At 33.2% G+C, this 22,906-nt stretch overlaps 1 protein-coding gene and 1 non-coding gene across 2 annotated transcripts; one reads left to right on the forward strand and one right to left on the reverse strand.

Moving 5' to 3' along the window:
- Window positions 1-12,444: 12,444 nt before the first annotated feature.
- LOC145135187 (U6 spliceosomal RNA) lies at window positions 12,445-12,549 on the forward strand. Its single transcript, XR_013719653.1, has one exon. It is a non-coding gene; the product is annotated as a U6 spliceosomal RNA (small nuclear RNA).
- Window positions 12,550-12,949: 400 nt separating this feature from the next.
- Window positions 12,950-17,543, reverse strand: LOC145131388 (uncharacterized). Its single transcript, XM_079066079.1, has 4 exons — window positions 16,712-17,543; window positions 15,381-16,598; window positions 13,757-15,252; window positions 12,950-13,063 (listed from the first exon to the last, which is right to left on the reverse strand). The coding sequence occupies exons 1-4, from the start codon at window positions 17,541-17,543 to the stop codon at window positions 12,950-12,952; spliced, it is 3,660 nt and encodes a 1,219-aa protein (XP_078922205.1).
- Between the last annotated feature and the right edge of the window lie 5,363 nt (window positions 17,544-22,906).

A 22,906-nucleotide genomic window follows, 5' to 3' on the forward strand; every position in this document is an offset into this window, starting at 1 on the left:
AAGGTTTTACCTTTTATTTTGATAATAATAATGGTAGTATTGATGCTTTTTTTAATAATGTTCTTTATTTTAAAGCATTACCTTGTGATGGCGTGTATGAAATTGTATATGTTGTAGATAATCTAGGAAATAATGTATTGTGTATTAACTCTTCCACTAGCTTAGATAAAGCATCCTTATGGCATTGTCGTCTTGGACATGTAAGCAAGAAACGCATAGGCCAACTCCAAAAGGATGGAGTCTTGGAGTCATTTGACCTAAAGTCAGATGATAGTTGTGAATCTTGTTTGCTTGGTAAAATGACAAAGTCACCTTTTACAGGCACTTGTGCTAGGGGTGAAGGTTTGTTGGACCTCATACACACGGATGTATGTGGACCCTTCAGAACCGCCACAAGAGATGCTAATCGGTTCTATGTGACTTTTACTGATGATTTTAGTAGATATGGATATGTCTACCTAATCAAGCATAAGTCAGAAACCTTTGAGAAATTCAAAGAGTTTAAGCAAGAAGTGGAGAATCAGTTGGGCAGGAACATTAAGATGCTTCGATCCGATCGTGGTGGTGAGTATCTTAGTACTGAGTTCCTTAACCATCTTAAGGAATGTGGGATTGTCTCACAATTGACACCTCCTAGGACACCACAGTTGAATGGTGTAGCTGAGAGGCGCAATCGGACCTTGTTGGACATGGTTCGTTCCATGATGAGTCGAGCTTCGCTACCAATCTCATTTTGGGGGTATGCCTTAGAGACTGCCGCCCATATCCTTAATCTAGTCCCTACAAAGAAGGTTGCCAAAACACCTCACGAGTTGTGGACTGGAAAAGTTCCCAATCTAGACCATATCAAGATTTGGGGTTGCGAGGCTTTCGTGAGATTTGAGACTCACGATAAGCTCGAACCCCGAAGCGAAAGGTGTATTTTCATCGGCTACCCACATAAATCCTTTGGTTACATCTTCTACAGACCCAGTAATAATGTGGTCTTTGTAGCAAGAAGAGGATTCTTTCGAGAGAGAGAATTTATGAGCCAAGGAGACAGTAGGAGGCAAATTGACCTTGAGGAAATTCAAGAGTCAAGTGGTGAAGGAACCTCAAACCCTAGCCCTCAACCTGAGGAGGAAACTCATGTTGAGCCGACTGAAGAATCTATACCTCTGAGGCATTCCACCAGAGTTAGGAATGCACCTGAGCATTATTATGGTTTTCATATTACTGCAGAAGGTGAGACACTTATCAGTGATAACACACTGGTAAATCTGGATGAGCCTAACAGCTACACGGAAGCCATGGCAGGCCCTGAGGCTGCTAAATGGAAAGAGGCTATGGATAGCGAGATACATTCCATGTATGACAATCAAGTTTGGAACTTGGTTGACAATGTACCTGATCGTAAGATAGTTGCGTGCAAATGGATCTTCTAGAAGAAGACCGACATGGATGGTAATGTACACACTTATAAGGCACGACTGGTTGCAAAGGGTTATTCTCAAACTCCGGGAGTTGATTATGATGAGACCTTTTCACCAGTGGCCAAGATTAAGTCTATTAGGGTTCTGTGAGCCATTACTGCATTTCATGATTATGAAATATGGCAAATGGATGTCAAAACCGCTTTCCTTAATGGAAAGTTGGCTGAAGATGTTTACATGGTTCAGCCAGAGGGTTTTGTCAGTACAGAGTACCCCAATAGAGTGTGTAAGCTCGAGAAATCCATTTATGGATTAAAACAGGCACCTCGCAGATGGAATCTTTGCTTTGATGAGAAAGTCAAAGAATTTGGCTTTTCAAGGAGTGAAGATGAATCTTGTGTCTATATCAAGGCTAGTGGGAGTATAGTCAGATTTTTCGTACTGTATGTGGATGACATACTACTCATAGGAAATGACATCCCAATCCTGCAGGAAGTAAAGTCCTGGCTTGGGAAGTGTTTCGCTATGAAGGACCTTGGAGAAGCTGCCTATATCCTAGGGATAAGGTTTTTGAGAAACAGGAGTAAAAGACTAATTGGACTTAGTCAAAGCACCTATGTGGACAAAGTGTTGAAAAGGTTCAACATGCATAACTCCAAGAAAGGAGAGTTACCCATCCAGAGTAACGCCAGATTGAGTAAGACACAAAGCCCTAGTACTGAGGCTGAGATAGCAGAAATGAGTCGAATACCTTATGCTTCAGCTGTAGGATCGATCATGTATGCTATGACGTGTACTCGACCTGATGTAGCCTTTGCTTTGAGCATGGTTAGCAGGTATCAGGGGAACCGTGGCAAGGCACACTGGACTGCGGTAAAGAATATCCTCAAGTACCTACGGAGGACTAAGGACTGGGTCCTTACCCTCGGTGGCAGTGAGGACTTGAGAGTTGTAGGGTACAATGATGCTAGCTTTCAGACTGACAGGGATAATTTCCGCTCTCAGTCGGGCTGGGTCTTTACTCTAAACGGAGGGGCAATTACTTGGAAAAGTTCCAAGCAGGAGACAGTGGCTGATTCCACTTGTGAATCAGAGTATATAGCAGCAAGCGAGGCAGCAAAGGAGGCTATATGGCTAAAGAACTTCATCAGAGACCTTGGAGTTGTACCAGCTATAAAGGAGCCAATGGAGATTTTCTGTGACAGCAATAGTGCGGTTGCCTTAGCCAAGGAACCAAGAGATCATGGGAGATCCAGACACATTGACAGAAAATATCACTTCATCAGACATCGAATAGAAGAAGGAATCCTCGTGGCAAAGAGGGTATCATCGGATGAGAACCCAGCAGATCCCCTCACGAAGGGACTGACTCGGGCTAAGCATCTCCAGCATGCTCGGAGCATAGGGCTGAAGGATGATATTAGTTTTAGTAGTTAGATAATCTTGAAATTTGTAAAATGTAATTGACATTTGATGATAAATAAAAGCTGTTATTTATGAGTAAAGTGTTGCTATCTCTTGTCAATCGTTTACTATTATTTCTTTTTGCATGTTTTGACTTCCAGAATAATTATGTTATGGTTTATATCATATTATTCAAACTCTCCACAGTCGGTCATATGTTGGAAGTAGATATGAATCAAGAATGTCATGGGTTGGCTTGTAGAGGTCTAAGATGTTAGACAAAGCGGGGCTATAGCACTCATGAGTGCTCATAAGTTTTGAGTATTGGATTCAACCCACGCTCACTTGTATCACTTCATGGAATTTATCTCGAGTGATCGTGAGACGGTAATATCATATAAGTCTTCAAACCTAGAGATATGATTTGTTGCCTATGAGTTGGTTATGCATTGATTGCACGAAAACGCATTGGTAACTCGATGTTATAAACCGTGCTTTTGTGTGTAATTCAACAAGTAGTAGAGCAAACATATGAGTCGAAGTTTATCTGTTCCTTCTAGGATTAGAAGCGATATCTGGGCCCCTCGATGATTTTGTTTTGACCTATGTACCGAGCCCGGTCAGAACTAAATTGATGTGTTCAGTTAAGTTCTATGTCAAACAAATCGGAAATCGGGAAACAAATGCTGGACAATAAGCAAGACCATGTTCCATGTATTTGTCCGGCTGATATCTAGAACAGATGATTATATGATCACTTATCTAAAATGGCGCTTCATAGTTCAACAGAGTTTAAAGAGCTACGATTGTTGATCGGTTCCTGAGGTCATACTTGCAACTATAGTTATTAGACTTATCCAAGTGGGAGACTGTTGGATATAGTGTCTAAGTCCATAACTATATTTGGTATGTACTTGACCCGACCCGACATGGTCCATTTGGGTTGCACTTCACCCGAACAATTTATGGATAATCGTTTGAGAATAGTATAAGTTATGATTTATTAATATATTATAAGTCCTAATATATTAATATAAAATCATATTATTTAATTAGTATTGATCTATAATTAATTTAGAATTAATTTAGAGATCAAAAGTATGACTAATTAAATATGGGATCTTGTATTTATATAGTGTGGGCTAATGCTTATTTGGAATGGGCTAGGCTTGCATGGAAAGTCCATGGATACTCCATGGAGCTTTAACCCATGGATCTCATGGAAATGAAAAGACATGGGAATTAGGGTTTACATGGATGTAACCCTAATCCACCACACTATATAAAGGAGGCTTTGGTTCTTGAAATTGCACTAGTTGATGTGTGTAAACTAAGAGGGCCGATTTCAAGAAGTTTGTGACTATTCTCTCAAGTTTCCAAGTTTGTGGTGATTTGTGACTTCCATTTGAGGCATCCATATTATTGGTGCTAGGCTCTCAAACTCCAAGCAATCAACTACTACTACAAGGTAAGTAATTCTATTAGTTTTATTTGATTCAAGTACCCCATGCCATGCTAGTTAGGATAAGAACCTTGGAAAAATAATTATTTGCATGTATCTTAGTCAAACATAGATCCAAGGTTTCTAGGGTTGCATGTACACCATAGGAGTGTTAGAATGCTCAAAAACCCATCAGTATTGGCATGTCATCATTTGTTTTATCTTGTGATAAGAAGTGCATGCTACCTATGTATTCGGCGAGCTTGGGCATCGAGCAATAAGGAGCATAGATAATCGTTCATAACATGAACAAGTTGGTATAGATGGAGCGGTAATGACTAGTTGGCACACAAGGTCGACATATGAGCACGCCATGGAAATTAGTGATTCGGCTTTGTAAGAGAATGAACTTAGGACCTTGGTGCATAGTCAATACAAGGTTTTGTTCGAGTGAAAAAGGTATCATATCTATTAGAACTGTCAGATGAATTGAGGTGGATTCCCAACACTTTGTTATGTGTCTCAGTTTCGAAAATGTATGGTGAGTAAAAAAGCAATGGTTTCACTTGAAGGATTTCAGAATTTCGTGCGGCTTAATTACGTTGGAAGGGGGGTGGTTATTCTGGAGAGGAAGGAAAAGATTCTGCATAACAAAGAGGTTAGGTTAATAGAAGTTTAGTGATAACCTTATAAGGTTCCGAAAGAACCTGGGAGCAGAATATGGATACGTGAATACATTATCCAGGGTTGTTTGCGGGCGGTGACTTCAGGGTTGTTTACTAGCGGTGACTTCGAGGACGAAGTCTGATTTTAATGGGGGAGAGTTGTAACGCCCCGTTTTCCGTTTAATTATTTAATATAAGGATATAATTATAAACATAAATAATTAAATAAGTTTAATGACAATTAATAATAATGATAATAAATAAATAAATAAATAAGAAATGATTATTTGAGAGAATTAGAATCATATTTCAAATAAGGGACTAAAAGGGAGTCAAAGTTAAAACCTTCTATTGCAAGAAAAATTACATTGAGGGACTAATAGCGCCATTATGGAAAACTTAAGGGTAAAATATGAAAACTCGAAAATCACAGCCATGAGACCCACGAAATCTGTTTTGGGCTGTGAAATTTTTATGTCCACTCCTTGAATACATGTGCCCTTGTATTAATTCAACTCTAAAAGCCCAAAATCTAAATATTAGTTTTGTGTGTACGTGTTTGGGGTTTTTGGCGGCCAAACATAGAGAAAATGAGAGGGAGAAAGGAGTTTGATCGGAAAGGAAGAGAAGGAGGAAGAGGGAGGCTGAGATCGACTCGGAGGAAGAGAAGGGCGCTTGCTGGTGTCGATTTCTACTCAAGTAAGTGTTGGATTAAAGAAAACCTTTCTTTTCCTTCTCTTCGTTCGAAACCACCACCACCACCTTGGGGGTGGCAGCCACCGCCGGCCACCACTGCCATGGTGGCAGTGGGTGGTGGTGCTCCAGGTATATTTGGGGTTTGGGTGGTGCTAGGGGGGCTGCATTGGTGCGAAAAATCCTAACACTAGTTGATGAATTTTCTATCACAACATTGTACCGTGTATGGCCTTTAAAAAGCATTGTACTTCAAGCTAGGGTTTGAGACCCATATTGGTTTTTGTCTTAACAAACCATATCACTGTTAAAGACTTTGTTTCCAGAAAATAAGTCGTTTTGGTTAGGTCCTAATGGGTTAAGAAGCCAATTAGCCCTAAATATTCAAAGCTGTGAATTTATATAAATGCCCTAATCTGTCCAGATTTTTGAAAGGTCATATATCACTCATGGAAAACCCTTTTTAGTCGAAACCAAATCCCAGAGTTTCGTTTTTTAGTCCTTTACATTTCATTAGTTTTGACCAAAAGGCCAAAAGTGCCCCTAACTAGGGTGAAATCGACAATTTACCCACTGGTCCGTAATGAACTATTTTGCAAGACAGTTTTGTAAAAATCGTCAAAAATTGTAGAAATATCGTATGAAGGTGTGAAAATACTACTTTTAAAGATAAGGACCTGAAATTCATGCTTGTAAAACAGTTTTGAAAAATAAGGTGTTTAAGGGGGGTAAAACAGGTCTCGAACAAACCATAACATTTATGTATAAATCTGAAAAAAAAAAGTAACCAATGAGTCATTATACTTTTGAGATATCAAAGGACCATAACTTAACTCTATTTGCTATTATTAGGAAGCTTGAAGGTTGACCTGGTGTAAAGGGTGTCTCGGGCGACTTTGGAGAGTGTTTTGCAATTGGAGGTGAGTTCTTCACTTCATAACCTTAGAGTATTATATGTCTACTGTTAGGTTGGGTGAGACTAGGAACTATATGGTTGATAGGAAAGCAATACTTGTTGCATTAGTTATATTCGATGTACTTATTTGTTATGTGGAATGTATATGCATGATATATTTGGGCTTGACGGCTGAATACCGAGTCGATATGTTTGGGCTCGACGGCTGAATACCGAGTCGATGACTGAAGGCCTTGTGCTGAGTCAGACTGACTGAAGACCATAGTGCTGAGTCAGGGGACTGAAGGCGAAAACGCTGAGTCCGTGGACTTGACGGCTGAATACCAAGTCCTTATATGGGTGTTGTTTGGGATGTGTTCCCAAATATACACGAGTCGTATGATCTTGATGTTTATGCTATATGAATGCTTGTATGTTTAATAATGGCATGGAATGTAGGAGTATGGTGTAATACTTCTATTGTTATGTTGTGTTGGAATTCACTAAGCTTCGTGCTTACCCTTTCCCTTATAAAATGATTATTACAGGTACATCATGTATGAAAGAGGGTTTAGCTTGATTGTACACTGGTGCGGTTGAAGATTGGGTCCTTGTCACAGACTCTTGAATTGGGATTTTAACACCATTAATTTCCGATGTTGTTATGAAATATAAAAGGATTACTATTGTTGAAAGAATGTTTTGATTTTGACATGTTACTTGAATACTTGAAACATAACGGTTTTGGTTAATTAATGGATTTAATGGTTTTTATTATAGATATAAATGTTTTCAAAAGTTTAAATTTATTGTAATTTTCGGGACGTTACATGGTAAAAATAAAATAATTATGAGCAATAAAACTCAAGTATACTGTAATTTCGATAACAATTATAAAGTGAATTTACTTAAATAATTATCGAAAGATTTAGATAAATCAACAAAACAATTAAAAGAAAAAGAGTCCGAAGTACATAATTTAATTTCTAAAAATTTAAACCATACTGCATATCAATTAATTGATAAAATGGAAGATTAAGAACTGAAATTAATCATTTTAGAGTAGTAATAAAAAGTCTAAACACTTCAATTAATTTTCTTTCAGATACTTTATTAATTTCTTAAAATGAACTCAAAATTACAAATTAATTGTTAAAAATATAATAAGCTTTGGACTAATATATTAAAAAACCATTGTAAAATAAACTCTAATATCTCTCAAACTATTTAAAATTTAGAAAATAGTTTATTAAAAATAACAACTTTAATACTGAAACAGATACAAATAAATGAGTAAAAGAAAAACAAATATTAATCCTAACAGTACATTTATTACAACTAAAATACAAGATAAAGAACTAATTTCATATATAGATACTGGAGCTACTTTATGTTTTAGAAGAAAAAAGATATTAAAAAGTTGGGAAAAAAATAGAAAAACCGTTAAAAATTACAATTGCTGATAAATCAATTCACAAAATTTGGTTCGTAAGAAGAAACATAGACATAATGATTGAAAAAGAACCATTTAAAACCTCAACTATATATCAACAAGATTCGGGAATAGATTTAGCAATAGGAAATAATTTCCTTAAATTATATCAACCATTATTACAAAGAAATAATCATATAAGTGTCAATCACCCTACAAAAGGTATTATAAAAACTGAAATTATCAAACATTATGATCTTATTAAAATAATCAAACAAGAAGTTGGTTTTCAATTATGCATATTACTAACATTTACCAAAGAAATTGCTGAAAAACAACTTGAAGAAGTATGTAGTGCAAACCCGTTAGATTATTTAAAAAATAGAAATAATCAAGAAATAATAATATTATTAAAAAACTCTAACAATGAAATTAATGTTCCAAATAAAATTTCATATAGTATAAAAGATGTCTCTGAATTTAAAGAGGAATGCACCCAACTACTAGAAAAATGAATCATTCGACCTAGTACGAGTCCTCATTCTACACCCGCATTCTATGTAGAAAAAAATAATGAAATAAAACGAGGTAAACGAAGAATGGTTATTAATTACAAAAAGATGAATGATGCTACTATTGGAGACTCCTACAAATTACCACGAAAAGAATATATTTTAGAAAAATTAAAAGGAAATACACATTTTAGTACATTTGATGCAAAATCCGGATATTGGCAATTACGCTTACATGAAAATACGAAACCACTAACTGCTTTTTCATGTCCTCCTCAGAAATATTACGAAGGAATGTCCTTCCACTCGGTTTATAGCAGACACCAACAATGTATCAACGATTCATGGATACAACCTTAAATGGTTTAGATCATATTTGTCTTGTATACATTTACGATATAATTGTTTTTACAAAAGGAAATGAACAAACACATATTGATGCAATTATCAAAGTTTTACAAAGAATCAAAGAAAAAGGTTTAGTTTTATCAAAAAAGAAATCAAAACTTTTTCAATCTATAGTTGAATATCTCGGTTTAAAAATTGGAGAAAATGGACAACTACCATTAACAGAAAACATACGAGAAAAATTAAATATGTTTTCTGATAACCTTTAAAATAGAAAACAAATACAACGATTTCTTGGTTGTTTAAATTATATTGCAGAGCAAGCATTTTTGAAAAATTAGCAAAAGAAAGAAAGGTTTTACAAAAGAAAATATCAGAAAAAATACATTGGTCTTGGACCAATGCAGATACTTGAAAGACCCTAACTTTCTAAACTTTCGTATTTCTGAAAGACCCAAACTTTCATACTTCACAATAATGTTACTCCAAAAACATGCTACATGCATATTCATAAACAATATTTTGCATTGATAGTGTGATTACAAAAGACTGGATACAAACCGACTATTACAAAGTGTTATATATTACATAACTACCCAGGATACTATAGTTTTATACTAACATGAGTACCAAATATAATAGTTTCAAACTATTTAAAATCTTCTATCAGTATATAACTATACTGGTTGCTTATTGCCTGCAAATTTGTTAAAACATTGAGAGGGGTAAGCGATAACGCTTAGTGAGTTCAATAATAGATACAATATAACGTTATGCCATATATATATACATCAATATGGCAGAAGCAAAGAGGAACAACAAAGGCATATGTGAAATCATGTGACAAGCTTTCCATAACAATCAATTACTCGATTCAAAGATATACAGTCAAAGAGACTTAACAATTTCAATACTTGATAAACATCAATAACGCTTCGGCCCAAATGGCACAGAAGACATACAGAAGACATACAATTTCTGATTAACATTATGGTAGATTTCAGGCTTATAGCCCTGTCTAACCATCAGCCAATGCCATAGAATAGAAGTCATTCTCTTACGAGACATGCTCTACATGGCCAGAGGCTACATACCTTCAGCCCTATCTAACTTTCTGCCAATGCCATAGAATAGAAGTCATTCTCTTAGGAGACATGCTCTACATGGCCAGAGGCTACATACCAGTATCACCGTGAATCTAAGTCCTTTCACTGATCACATGGTCAAAGGTACAACTTTGCTACCATAATAGCGGAAATAATAACACGAGATGATAACACGGAAAAGCACATAGCACATATAACACATAACATACAATTGTTCCTATATATTGAACTCACCGTGAAATAACCGAGGATTAAATGATAATTTGGGCAGCACTACGGCTCTAAATATGACTTTCTGTGACGAAACCGGGAATTTTAGTTGAAAACCGGGCCTTACTCGGTCAGAGTTTCGACTGGAAAGATGATTTTCTCAGGAACGTCGGGGCGTCGGGACTTGCTTTGGGTGTCGGGGATGATACCGGGACTTCGGGGGTTAAAAGTGGGCTAAAGGAGTTTTTTAGAGTGAGAGAAATGAGAAAAGTATAACCAAAATACGGCTGCCTTCGCATCTATTTATAGGGTGAAAATTTGAGATTTACCTCGTGAACCAAGTATGTTCACCTTGTGAATTCGATCCTGATCATCTCCTAGGCTTGCCGTGTATCTTCTAGGCTCGAAAGGTGTCATGCAACGAATTCACCTCGTGAATTTCAATGTTCACCTCGTGAGGGTCTTGAAGTTTGTGCCCCGAACTTCAAAAATCCATATCTTTCGCATACGAACTCCGTTTTTGATGTTCTTTATATCCACGCGTAGGTGAAATTATGCTCTACAACTTTCATTTAGACTCTGTCGGCTAATTTTGATTTTATTTTTATTATTATATTTTTAACAGACCGGGATAGGAAAAGTCCGTTAAAAATTCATAACTTCTTCATCTGACGTCCGTTTTCTTCTGTCTTTTTACCGTTGAACTACAATCGACTAGATTTTCGATTCTCGTTTAGGTTGTGTCGGCTAAAAATCACTCGATTTTTATTTCGAGTTTTTAGTTGTCTACTGTTATACCGAAACTTAGAAAAATCATAACTTCCTCATACGGAGTCAGATTTAGACGTTCTTTTTATGAAAGTTCTCGGTTTAACGAATACTACGACTTTCATTTAGATTACTAAGGCTAAAAAGTAGTTTATCGAAAACTCACTTTTTACGTCATTCGGCGTCGTGCCGATTTTGTCGCGGATCTTCGATTGGTCATAACTTCTTCGTTATAACTCGGATTTCGATGAGTTTTTCGCCTAAATGTTTCTAACAAGATTCTTTACAACTTTTAATAATAAAATTTTACTTATTTCAAAATTTATATTCTCGTTAAATTTCGATATTTGTCTTTTAATTGGAATCTCGTAAGACTTCCAATATTTTCCGATTGATTCTAAACATAGTTTTACTTCATTTCTAGTAAAAACCATCTGTTAGAACTCAATACTTAAATTTCATATAATATTATTCACTTTTAAAAATACATAACACGATAACTGAACGTGTATGTTACAATACTATTTTGGTACAAAATATAAAACAAAGAATTCAAGTTCTCCCTACTTTATATAATTCAAAAATCGTAGATTTTTTAATAGTGGAGATAGATGCATCACAAGACACTTGGGCAGGATGCCTAAAAGCAATTATACATGGAAAAGTATTATTGAGACTGGATAATGAGGGAAACCTCGTATCTAACCCATCAAAAGCATACAATGATGAAGTATACAGTGATATGAATATATCACGAAAAGCATACAATGATAAAGTATACAACAGAAGCAAGCAACATCGCTACTAAGACTCTTGAAGCAGTACAAAAATATAGCAGAAATTCCTTCATGAAAAACTAATGTAAGCAATGACGAAAGCAAGCACTATTGAAGAAAATATTTGTCCTTTCGGTGGTGAGAGGATTGACGTAAGCCATGATGAACAAAGAAATTATTGAAGCAAATATTCGTCCTTTCGGTGGTGGGAGGATTGACGCATTGAAGCCATTATTGAAGACACGTGTCCTTTCCATGTGGAAGGAACTGTAAATATTATTTGTAATTATTTAGAAAGTGTCGGTAGTAGTGTCCATTACGAATTATATTCGTAACAATGTAATGATGTGACATAAAGTTAGTAATGTGACATAAAGTGTGTAAGACCCCTAATAGTCTAAGGGTCTAAAATGTAAATATAGTTTGTCGTCTTGCAATAATGTAATCGTCTATAATGTAACCGGCTCTTTAGAGCCTATAAATAGGGCTTTGCCCATGGAATAAAGGAGGAGTTATTTGTGAGTTTAAAACTTGAATTAACCCTTAACATTTTCTCTCTGTTGAAATAGATTTCTATGTCTGAATAGCAAGTTTTCTATCCAAAACCATGCGTATAATCAAAGAAATCTATCATCAGGATCAATTCGATGTCATTCAGGTATAACCATCCAATCCATCCTAAATCTATTAATTTTATCTTTCCGTTTTAATTTTGGTATCAGAGCAAAAATATGGTATCGTTATTTTATATTAGGAAAATTTTGCTTCGCCTTCGAGTATAGTTCATCCCTTCAGTGAAATCTGATAAAATTGGAACGATACAGAGAATATTAGCATGGACCTGCGCAAGGATGACACGCACAAATCGAGAAATGGTCCAAATTTGATTCTTCTTCAATTACCGTTATGTCTCTGTTTCTTTTTTGCCCTAATTTTGAGTTGATTTTTGATTCACCAGCTTTAAAGAAATACCGCTATAATTTTGAGTTGATTTTTGATTCACCAGCTTCAAAGAAATACCGCTAATGGAAATCCGCTTCAACTTCGTACCATTGTTTGCCCTATCTCGCTTAAACAACTGCCAAAATCTTTGTTTAGGGCATCAAATTGTTGGCTTGTTTCTCCGATTCTCACAAGCTACGACAAGGTACTTTTAATGACTTCCGATATAAACTGTTACTTATTTCTAGTTTTTATGCAGTTTGTGATGCGTATGTATATGATTCACATATAGATGGAAATGTGCTCCTTAACATCCTTGAATACTTTGGTCGAATCAATTAATAATCAGGCATCAAGTTTATGATACAACTTTGATTTTAACATGTTGAGATTTGGACTTTTCATGTTTATCTGATTGTATTCGTTAGCTTTTGTTGGTTGTCTTTCTTCTAATTGATGCTGTAACATCCCAAAAATACAGTCCAAAAATTTCATTTTTATTTATTAAAGAACCATAATTACCAAAAACATAAGTCGTAGTACCAATCAGAGTATCACATCAAAACTCATTTCAAATTATCATAAACATCTGTCATATATATATATATATATACTAGGTTAAAACCCGTGGAACCCACGAGTGCTGTTTTTGAATTGAATTTAAAAATTAATTATTTAATAAAATAATATTTCAATAATTCTGATAACTTATAAATTGTAATATTGAATATTTCAATAAATTTTTTTATTTGTAAGTATTTAATTACAAAGTAAATTAGAAGTATTTAATTAGGAATGAAGATTTTTGAAAACTCTTTTTTTTATGCATGATTCTTGTTGGACATATGCAGATGATGCATTACCAATGTGTGTAATGAAATTAACATAAAATACAACAATACGTAATTATAAAAAAATACAGTAATATGATGGATTAAGTGTGATTTGCTAAAATTGAATAAAACGACGTTACAAAAAAGTTGGCTACAAATTTCGAAAAACTTCCTTATAAACAACATTGGAAGTTTTATTTGTGAGTTTGCCATCTTTATCTAAAATTAATAATTTTAATCCTTCTCTGCTCTGAACTCTAGATAAGGCAACATACAATTGTCCATGTGAAAAAACTGGATCTTTCAGAAACAAACCAACCTTTGATAACGATTGTCCTTGACTTTTATTAATAGTCATTGCAAAACATACGGCCAAAGGAAACTGTCTTCTTGTGAATTTGAAGGGAATCTTTTTTTCTGATGGAGTTAAAGACATTCTTGGAATAAAAGTCCGATTTCCAATATTAGTTCCAGTTATTATACGTGCCTCAATAACACGTTTGCCCAATGATAACACCTGTAGTCTTGTGCCATTACATAAGCCGTTTTTCTGATCAATATTTCTCAGTAACATTACTGGAACACCAATTTTTAAAACTAAATTATGATTTGGTAAACCGGATACTTTGAGACCATTTAATACATCAGGAGAGTATAGATTTGCATCAAATCGATCATGGAGAAATTCGGATTCACATATGTTGTCTGAACTTAAATATTCAACTTCATCTCCTGGAAACTTCTTAAGCAAACGGTCGTTTATTTCCTGGACAACTTCATTTTTCGGAGCAAGTATCGCTCTTTCTTGGAAATAATTTATATCGCTATAGTTCTCTAGAATTGGAGGATATACAAACTCAATTAAGGAACCTATAGGATCATGTGAATCATTAATGAGAATATCATCCGGAATATCGATAATAGTTTCACCGTCGTTCGGACCACCAAGTTTTCCTTCACCTATATCCAACAACCAATTTGCAAAATCTCTTATTTTTCCTATATCTGATTGATCCCTTCCAACAGTTAGCCTCATGTTTTTTGTTAATCTATGGACTTTGCAATGTTCCCATAAATATGAAGAACTCAAAGAAGCATTTACAATGTTCTGTCTACTGCCACCCGGAACAACAGGTAGAATCTGTCTAAAATCTCCTCCAAAGACAATAACTTTCCCTCCAAATGGAATATTTGAGATTGTTGAATTTACGCACCTTAATAAATCCTTCAAAGTTCGATCTAAAGCTTCAAATGCATGCTTATGGACCATAGGTGCTTCATCCAAAATTATTAAAGAGGTTTTTCTTATTAAGCTTGCCAACTCACCGTCTGGATTTATGTTACAAAAAGAATCCTCTGTAAGCTCAAATGGAATTATAAATCGAGAGTGTGTTGTTCTACCACCGGGCAATAATAAGGAAGCACTACCGCTTGAAGCAACATTTAATACAATATTTCCTTCAGATCTAATTGCTGCAGATATTGTTTTCCATAAAAAAGTTTTACCCGTTCCACCATAACCGTAAACAAAGAAGACACCTCCTTTATTTTCTTGAATAGCACTCATGATGTTTAGGAAAATATTACGTTGCTCATTTGTTAATGCAAGAAACATACGATCATAGTCATTCTTTATCACGGGAACGTCGTAATCTAGCTCCTCGGTGATAAGCCGATTGTTTGAAGAAGAAACGGATTCAACATCTGGGTATGGCATGTTTTTGAAGCTTTTGAGAGTAGAGTTGTTTCGAAGTAAAATTTGTTGTATTTCGAACAAAGTTAAGTTCTTAAGTTCATCTACTCTGAGTGACAATTCTGCACGAAAATATTAAATAATTAATAAAATATGTCGTCGATATTTAATAATTTTATTAATAATTATTTAATGGTTGTTGAATAATAAAAATAAATTAATTTAAAAAAAATAAGAAAAAATGTTATACCTGCAGACTTAAATCTTTGTCGTTGTCTATATAGAATTCCATCTGCCAAATATTCCCATGTATTTTCCCAAACGACTTCTGGTTTTGACATACTATTACACATCAACAATGTAGCAAATAAAAAGCGTAGATAAAAACCAGATCCAGAATGATTTGCTTCTTTAATTGCATCAATGTATTCCTTGTCATCATCTAATAGCCCGAGTGCATAACAAGCATCTCTAAAAGAAGAATGTGTTTGACCATTTACCGTGCGAATATCATCAAATGATGTTGGTCCTTTTACTTTATTTAAAAGAATCCTTAAGAAATATGGTTCACCTAGTTTAGGTGAAACAGAATGAATTCTACCGATGGCTTTTCCTACTTTCCTTCGCTTCCAAAACCGACCATTTAATATCCAAACAAACTTTGTAGGGAATTCAACATATGTGAGTTTTCGTGCTTCACTGTCGATTGCATTACACTCCATCCAAGCTGTGAACTTTGAAGCCGCAACAGAAGGTTTGTCAAGAACATCATCAATATCATCGTCTTCGCCATATACAATCTGCTGTTGATTAGGAAGATGAAAAGGTAGTCTGACAACAGAAGGATATCTGCAATGAACATCATATGTAAAAATTCGCCATGATGCGTCACATGCTGATAAATATCTACAATCGTAATATTCAGCTATTTCATCGACCGCATCATTATTTTCACATTGATTGTTGGTTGGTACAACAGCAACTGTAGCTCTATCAGGACTCTTATTTATGTATTTAAACAAATACTTTATAGAAGATCCCTGATTGCACCATTCAATATTAATATGTGCCTGATATCTTTTCAATAGATATTTGTTGTATGGAACAACATTTCTATTATCCAACCTTACACCTGATTTTTCTACAAAATGACCATTGTTTCTCCGCCTATATAACGGAAAACCATTCTGATCAACAGACGAATGATTACTGAATTGTTTTGGAAAGTTTTTAGAGCACTTTTTATCCACCATGCATGGACAATTCATATTTTCAGCTCCACATGGACCATGAACCATAAACTCATTTACAAGTGAATACAATTCAGGATCTTCAATTCTGTCAGGTATCTCTGCTGAAATTATCGGATCGATAAGTTCAACAGTTGGTAGCTTGTTGTCAGAATGCATGAATAGACATATATGACTATGCGGCAAACCTCTTTTTTGGAATTCAATGGTATAAACATCTGTAAAAGAATTTGCCAAAAAAAAGAAAATGTGATTAGATATTAAAACATATTTAAAATATAATAATAAGATCAATGTTTTATAAAAAATTTAAAAATATAGTTTTAATTACATGCTTGAACTTTGCCGAAAATTTGATTCTCCCTTAAGTCTTTAATGAATGCATCAAGCTTGATCTTGAACAACCTACATAGTATATCAGGCCTGTCTTCTGGTTGAAGTGAAGTATCCTTAAGAAACCTTTTAATATCAGGCCATTTGGGATTACACGTAAAGGTTATGAAGAAATCAGGATATCCAAACCATTTACATAGTGACATGGCATCCAAATAGTTTTGCAGCATATATCGTGCACCTCCGGTAAAGGATGAAGGTAATATGACACGTTGGCCGACATTCGAGATATCAGTCGTTCCTTGAGCTTTTTGGTTACGTAAATTTTCATAAGAATCACATCTAAGAACATGTTGTTGCCTACGTATGTAGTACATTCTCTCCGTTTCCATCATAGTGTAGGCATCTACCAGAAATTGTTGAAACAACCTTCTTGAATTAAGTATGAGAGAGAACGAATGATCTCTGTCTTGAATCCTATAAGCGAAATATTCTCTCATTGTACATTTCGCACGCTTGCTGTTGTTCGTAAATGACACACCTCTATGAAGAATGTCAACACTATAACCATCATCCCCATATGGAAATAGCAATGGATATTGGAGAGGAAGATACGAAGGATGCAATTCACTAATACGTTGTAGACAACCATTTTTTGTTTGAACGACGATATCCCTCTTTTCGATTGAATCCGAAATGTCACCAATTATTAAAGCAGCAACCTCAGAAGGAGTCGGTAGGTTATATGTTCTTCCATCTTGCTCCCTTCTCCCGATAAGTCGTAATTTCATATCAACTTCTAGATTTTTCTGAAAAGTATCTCTTACCATCCTATAAGATCTAACCAAGACATTATTTGAATCCATCACCTTAATATCTTCAATAATATCACTATCAGTTGATGTTGATTGATCCTTTTCATCACTAAAATAAATATATTTATACATAATATTAGTAATATATATATATATATATATATATATATATATATATATATATATATATATTAATAATAATACTAAATTATGAATAAGAAGTTTGAGAAAATACCGAAAACATCTTTGTCTATTTGTAATTTCGTTGTCAGTGTCATAAATGTATAACTGAGAGAATTTTGGTTCCGATCCTTTTGCTGGCAAAAGACTTCCAATACTATGATAATTTTAACCACCCAATCTGAAAATGTATGGAGCGTTTCCTCTATTGATTGAAGAATCAATTTTACCACTCATCGACGTGAAAGAAAACATTGAATTGTAACGTCGAATGTTTTTCATGAAGTGTTTGCTTTTTGAATCCATATTTCGGAACATTCTTTCATAAGTCGGGGGTGCATTCTTTAAATCTGGAAGTTGAACTTTGCCGTAACCACAACATAATGAATAATCCGTGTTCTCCTTTTCTTTACCTCTAATGGATTCATTTCTCCATAACTTTGCACGACATGTTTGACATACAACAACTTGATCACCATGATCCAAATATTCTGTAAAATAAAAGCGTTGAATAAAATATCAATGAATTTTATAATTATATACAACATAGTATTTGAAATGTAAAATGGATATTATTTTTTGATTACCATTTGAGATACCAACTATAAGATTTTCATTGTTCACTTGATGTATATTTTCTACATCTTCTGTCAGATCAATCAATGGGATAGGGGATAAATGTCTTGTCTTCGTTTTTAATTTATGACATCCTGGATTTAACTTGATTGATGATGAAGAAGTTGTTACTGTAGATGCATTTTTTGATGTCATTTCATTTGAAAGTACATGGTACTGTCTTTTGTTTGCTAACTTGAAGTGGTATATTTATCGAAACTGATGTTATCTGACCAAAAATATATATATATATATATATATATATTAAATAAATAAATAATTAAATAAATAAATATATATATATATATATATATATATATCCCGATTATATACATAATGGATAATAGTATATTTTAAAAACCATAAATAATTACCATTTCTAATGTTAGATAACGGATTTATAACATTTGTAATGTTAGAAAATGGAGTTCTAACATCTGTAAAGGAAGGACAGTATTGTATGGTTGTGTTATGCTTTGCAGGTGTTGTAAATGTATTAACATTTTGAGTTTGACGAACAATGTTGATTGATTGATCTGCAAATAGAAATAAATTATAAAACTTGTAAATATATGTATACAACTATATAACAGTATTTTTTAAGAAATGCTGTAATGATGTACTTGGAACGTTCGATGTTGTTTTTATTTTCTTCGATCTTTTATTTTCCAAATATATTTTTCTTTGTCTTCTTTTCTCTCTGGCCTGCATGTGGTACATGTTACTGTTGTTTTCTGCATAAGAAGACATAGGATAGGATATGAATTGTTTATTAGGTAAATAATATGTTTATATAATACAATTAAAGTTAGTTAAAATTAAATAAATAATAATAATAAAGTAAATGTATTTAAAAAGTTACCTTTATTAATTCGTTTATTAAAATGTGTAACAAAATTTGCAAATATTAATTTATTCATTTATAATATTTTTTAAACAAAATAGCCAATTGAAATATTTAGAATATTAAATAATATAAAATAGAAATTTTATATTTGTTTATATTGTGTAACTCTTCAATAATCTTGAAAAATATATGTGTTACGATTGTGTATTTGATTGTTCCATCACTTGTGGTTTCCTGTAGGGCTACGTATATTTTTTAAACAAATTAATCTAGAAAAAGAAGTTTCAATAATCTACCAACAACTATCTCTCTACAAAAGTCTTATTCATCACTCACTCTGTCTATGTTTCTCTCTCTGTGTTTGTGTTTTCATATCAGGAAGGTAAAAAACCAATTCGTTTCACAGAAAATCTGAAATTTGGATGTTTGTTTACAACGACTCCAATCTTCCATAGATGCTCGTCGAAGATTAGCCGTCAATGAATCTCATCGATTCCCCCATAATCGATCGCAATCAACAACGAATGAAAGGGAACCTAGAATATTTCATCTACAATGCCGTCTCGTCGTCCGATTTGGTCATACTCAGGTTTGAAAAATACGATCTGAAGGTAGACTCTCCTTCTTCCAGTGCCACAATCAATTATTTCCATGATGACCATCATGACTCATCATCCTCGTTTCCAACCTAGGGTTTATTCAATTTACATCTGCTCTTTCCCCAATTTCAACCAATCGTGGGTTCGGATGATTTCAGGGGTTAAAACCCTAGATCTCCAATGAAACAATGAAGGTAAAATCATGTGATAGACGAAAACCGTGATGATTAAAAATTGATTATTCATCATAAACATCTATTCCAACATATTTTTTTACAGTTAGTAAAATGAAAGTTTATTTAGATTTCGGTAACACTTTTTGTTCTAGTATTTCCATATCTCGATTAAACATCGGTTAATTGCAACTGTTTCACAAGAGATAAAAGATTTTGCTCTATTATTTGTATATATTATAACAAAGATCTTCAAAAACCAAGAACACATAAGTTTTTTTGAACTTGTATGAAACAGTTTGTTGTGAATTTCAACCATAAATTCATAGAGAAACCAATGTAATGTAAACTCATAATACTAACCTGACATATGGATATGGAAATCTTGCAGGAAGTAAGACGGCTTTAAAATGAAAGGCAGTTGATTTGTGAACTGGAATGAGGATTAGAACTTGAATGAAGCACCCTGATGTAAGTTTGATGAAAAAAGAATCGCAGAAGCAATTGAAACATAAAGAAGACGAATGAGGAGTTTCAAAATTTTCGGTTTCACGTTCTAAGGTAAAGTTATATATATATATTGGAAAAAGGTTTTGATTTTATGATTTTATTGTTGTTGCATCTTTATTGGATAAAATTTTGTTCCTGATTTTTTGGGATTTATAAGATTACAACTGAAATTTAGTTTAATATAAGATATTCATCTAAAAAGGGAGTATAGAATATTAGGAAATAGAATCTTGAATATACGAAATTTATAGAAGATCAGTAAATATGCTGACACGGTTACAAAAATGTATGAATTAATTGAAGAAAATAAAAGATATAAATTTTGTTTAGAATTGGTTATTGATTATTTAATAAAAATAACATAATTATCGTGACAAAAATAATAGTTATTCATAACTCATTTGCCATGCTCCAGAAGGATAATTTTAAAAAATGGGTCCATTTTGCATATTCAGTATCGAGATGGAGTGTGCTGGTGGAAAGGGTGTCTTTGCTGAGACTACACATGATCCTTTTATTCAATTTTTAATTCATATATAAAAAGAAATTTACTCAAGTAAATTGTTATGTTAAAGTTTTTGATTGCATTCTTTTTACCTGTACTTTTTCTGGATTATTACAACAATGTGTTTTTTTTTCTGTGATAGCAAAAGAAGTTTGAATGCCTATGTGCTTATCGAATGAATTGCAATTAGATTCAGAGCATTTGCAACCTTTAATATAACAAAAGATCTTAGGGGTATTTTCGGAAAATTGTTTATTAAAAACAAAAAATCTGGAATTTTTTTTTTGATTCGAATCATTGCTACTTTAAATTTACTCATTGTTGTTACAGTATTGTACAAGTGAAAGTAAAGAAGTTACATTGGAAGGGAGAGTTCAGTTTGAAAGAATTCAGGTCATTACTTCTATAAAAATATTATCGAAAAAGTAAGTTGATATGTAGGGATAACTATAAGGTTTTAATTCATTGTATTATTTTCTACAGGCTATGCAAAGAGATTATAAGTTAAGCTCATACTCACTGAATTCTGTTTCAGCACCTTTTCTTAATTAACAGGTATTATTATCACTATCATTTTTTGTTTAAATATTGAGCTAAATGCTAGAAATAAAAATGTATTTCAAGTATTTTGATTATTATAGCATCCTAATTTCATTTATTATTATCACAAAATTGTACTTTGATAAATATACCAAGTTATAACAATATAATTCAAATGTAAAGCAATTTTCATTTGTATAATAAGGTAAACTTTTATAAGTATAATAGGGGTAAAATGGGTAAAATAGTCATTTTATCAAGACATAACAGTTTAGACTTCATTTATTTTACTTTTTAAATAAAAGAGCCAATCATTGCTAATTAAGAGTCTAAATAAAAACTATTTACAAAACAAAAATTAAATATTAAAATAAAACATACTACTACACCAGTAGATACGAATAGCAATACACTTCAAAGGGGAAAATCAACAATAGCATTATGCTTAAAGGAAGAGACAACAAAGGCATTATACTTTTTAACTAAAAGGGGTAGCCAAAAAATCATAAAAACCTTATACTACTTAACAACCTGGATGAGATGTAACATTTGAACAATAATAACCCCATAGGCAATATCGGCCAAAAATTTTAAATATTAAGAAAAAATTCAAAATATATTTACAAGCAAATAAACTTCAAAATATATTTAATTTGAGTTAAAACCAAAATCAACTAACTTGTCCACTTTAAAACAATAAAAATATCCAAAAATATTCAAAACCAATAATATTTCACATCCTAAATATCCCAAAATAAAAATCATACCAAGCAATCAAAATATCTTTAAAACCAAAACAAATGATCAAAATATATTAAATGTGTGTTATAACCAATAGCAACTCACTTTTCCAATTTTGGAATTAAGAGTGGAGTTTCCTCTCCGGTTGACTTTCTTTTAGCCTTAGTTGAACTTTCTTTTAGCCTTAGTTGAACTTAAATCATCTCCAGAATCAACATCATAAATTTCTTGGAGGTTGCGCTTCAAATCACCTGATATTTTGCTTGGACTTGTTGCGGTTGACTTATCAACTGTTGAGGGTGTAAAACTTTCATCTGTTTGTGAGATCACATCCTAATTTAAAAATAATAATAATAAGTGTTTAATTCCAAATAAAAACTAATCTAAATAAAAGTTTATAAAAGGAATTGAAAAACCTTTTGAACAGGCTGTACAACATCATCTGATTCCAAAGCAACTTGATTTAAGGAGACCGATTGAATACTCTAAAAAATAAAATGGAAATATGTTAATCGTTATGTATTTTAACAGTAAAGAATTGTAAATTTTCAACAATAAAAGGTTACATACCATTAGTTCTATTTTACTTTCCAATTTAGAAACAATGGACATATCTTCTGTAACTCTGAGAACTGTGTAGATGTTATTATAGTTGTTGACATTGTATT

The sequence above is a fragment of the Lactuca virosa genome, chromosome 8 (genome assembly GCF_052849685.1).
Source record: "Lactuca virosa cultivar CGN04683 chromosome 8, Lactuca_virosa_CGN04683_v6, whole genome shotgun sequence".
In the NCBI taxonomy this organism is placed as follows: Eukaryota; Viridiplantae; Streptophyta; class Magnoliopsida; order Asterales; family Asteraceae; genus Lactuca; species Lactuca virosa.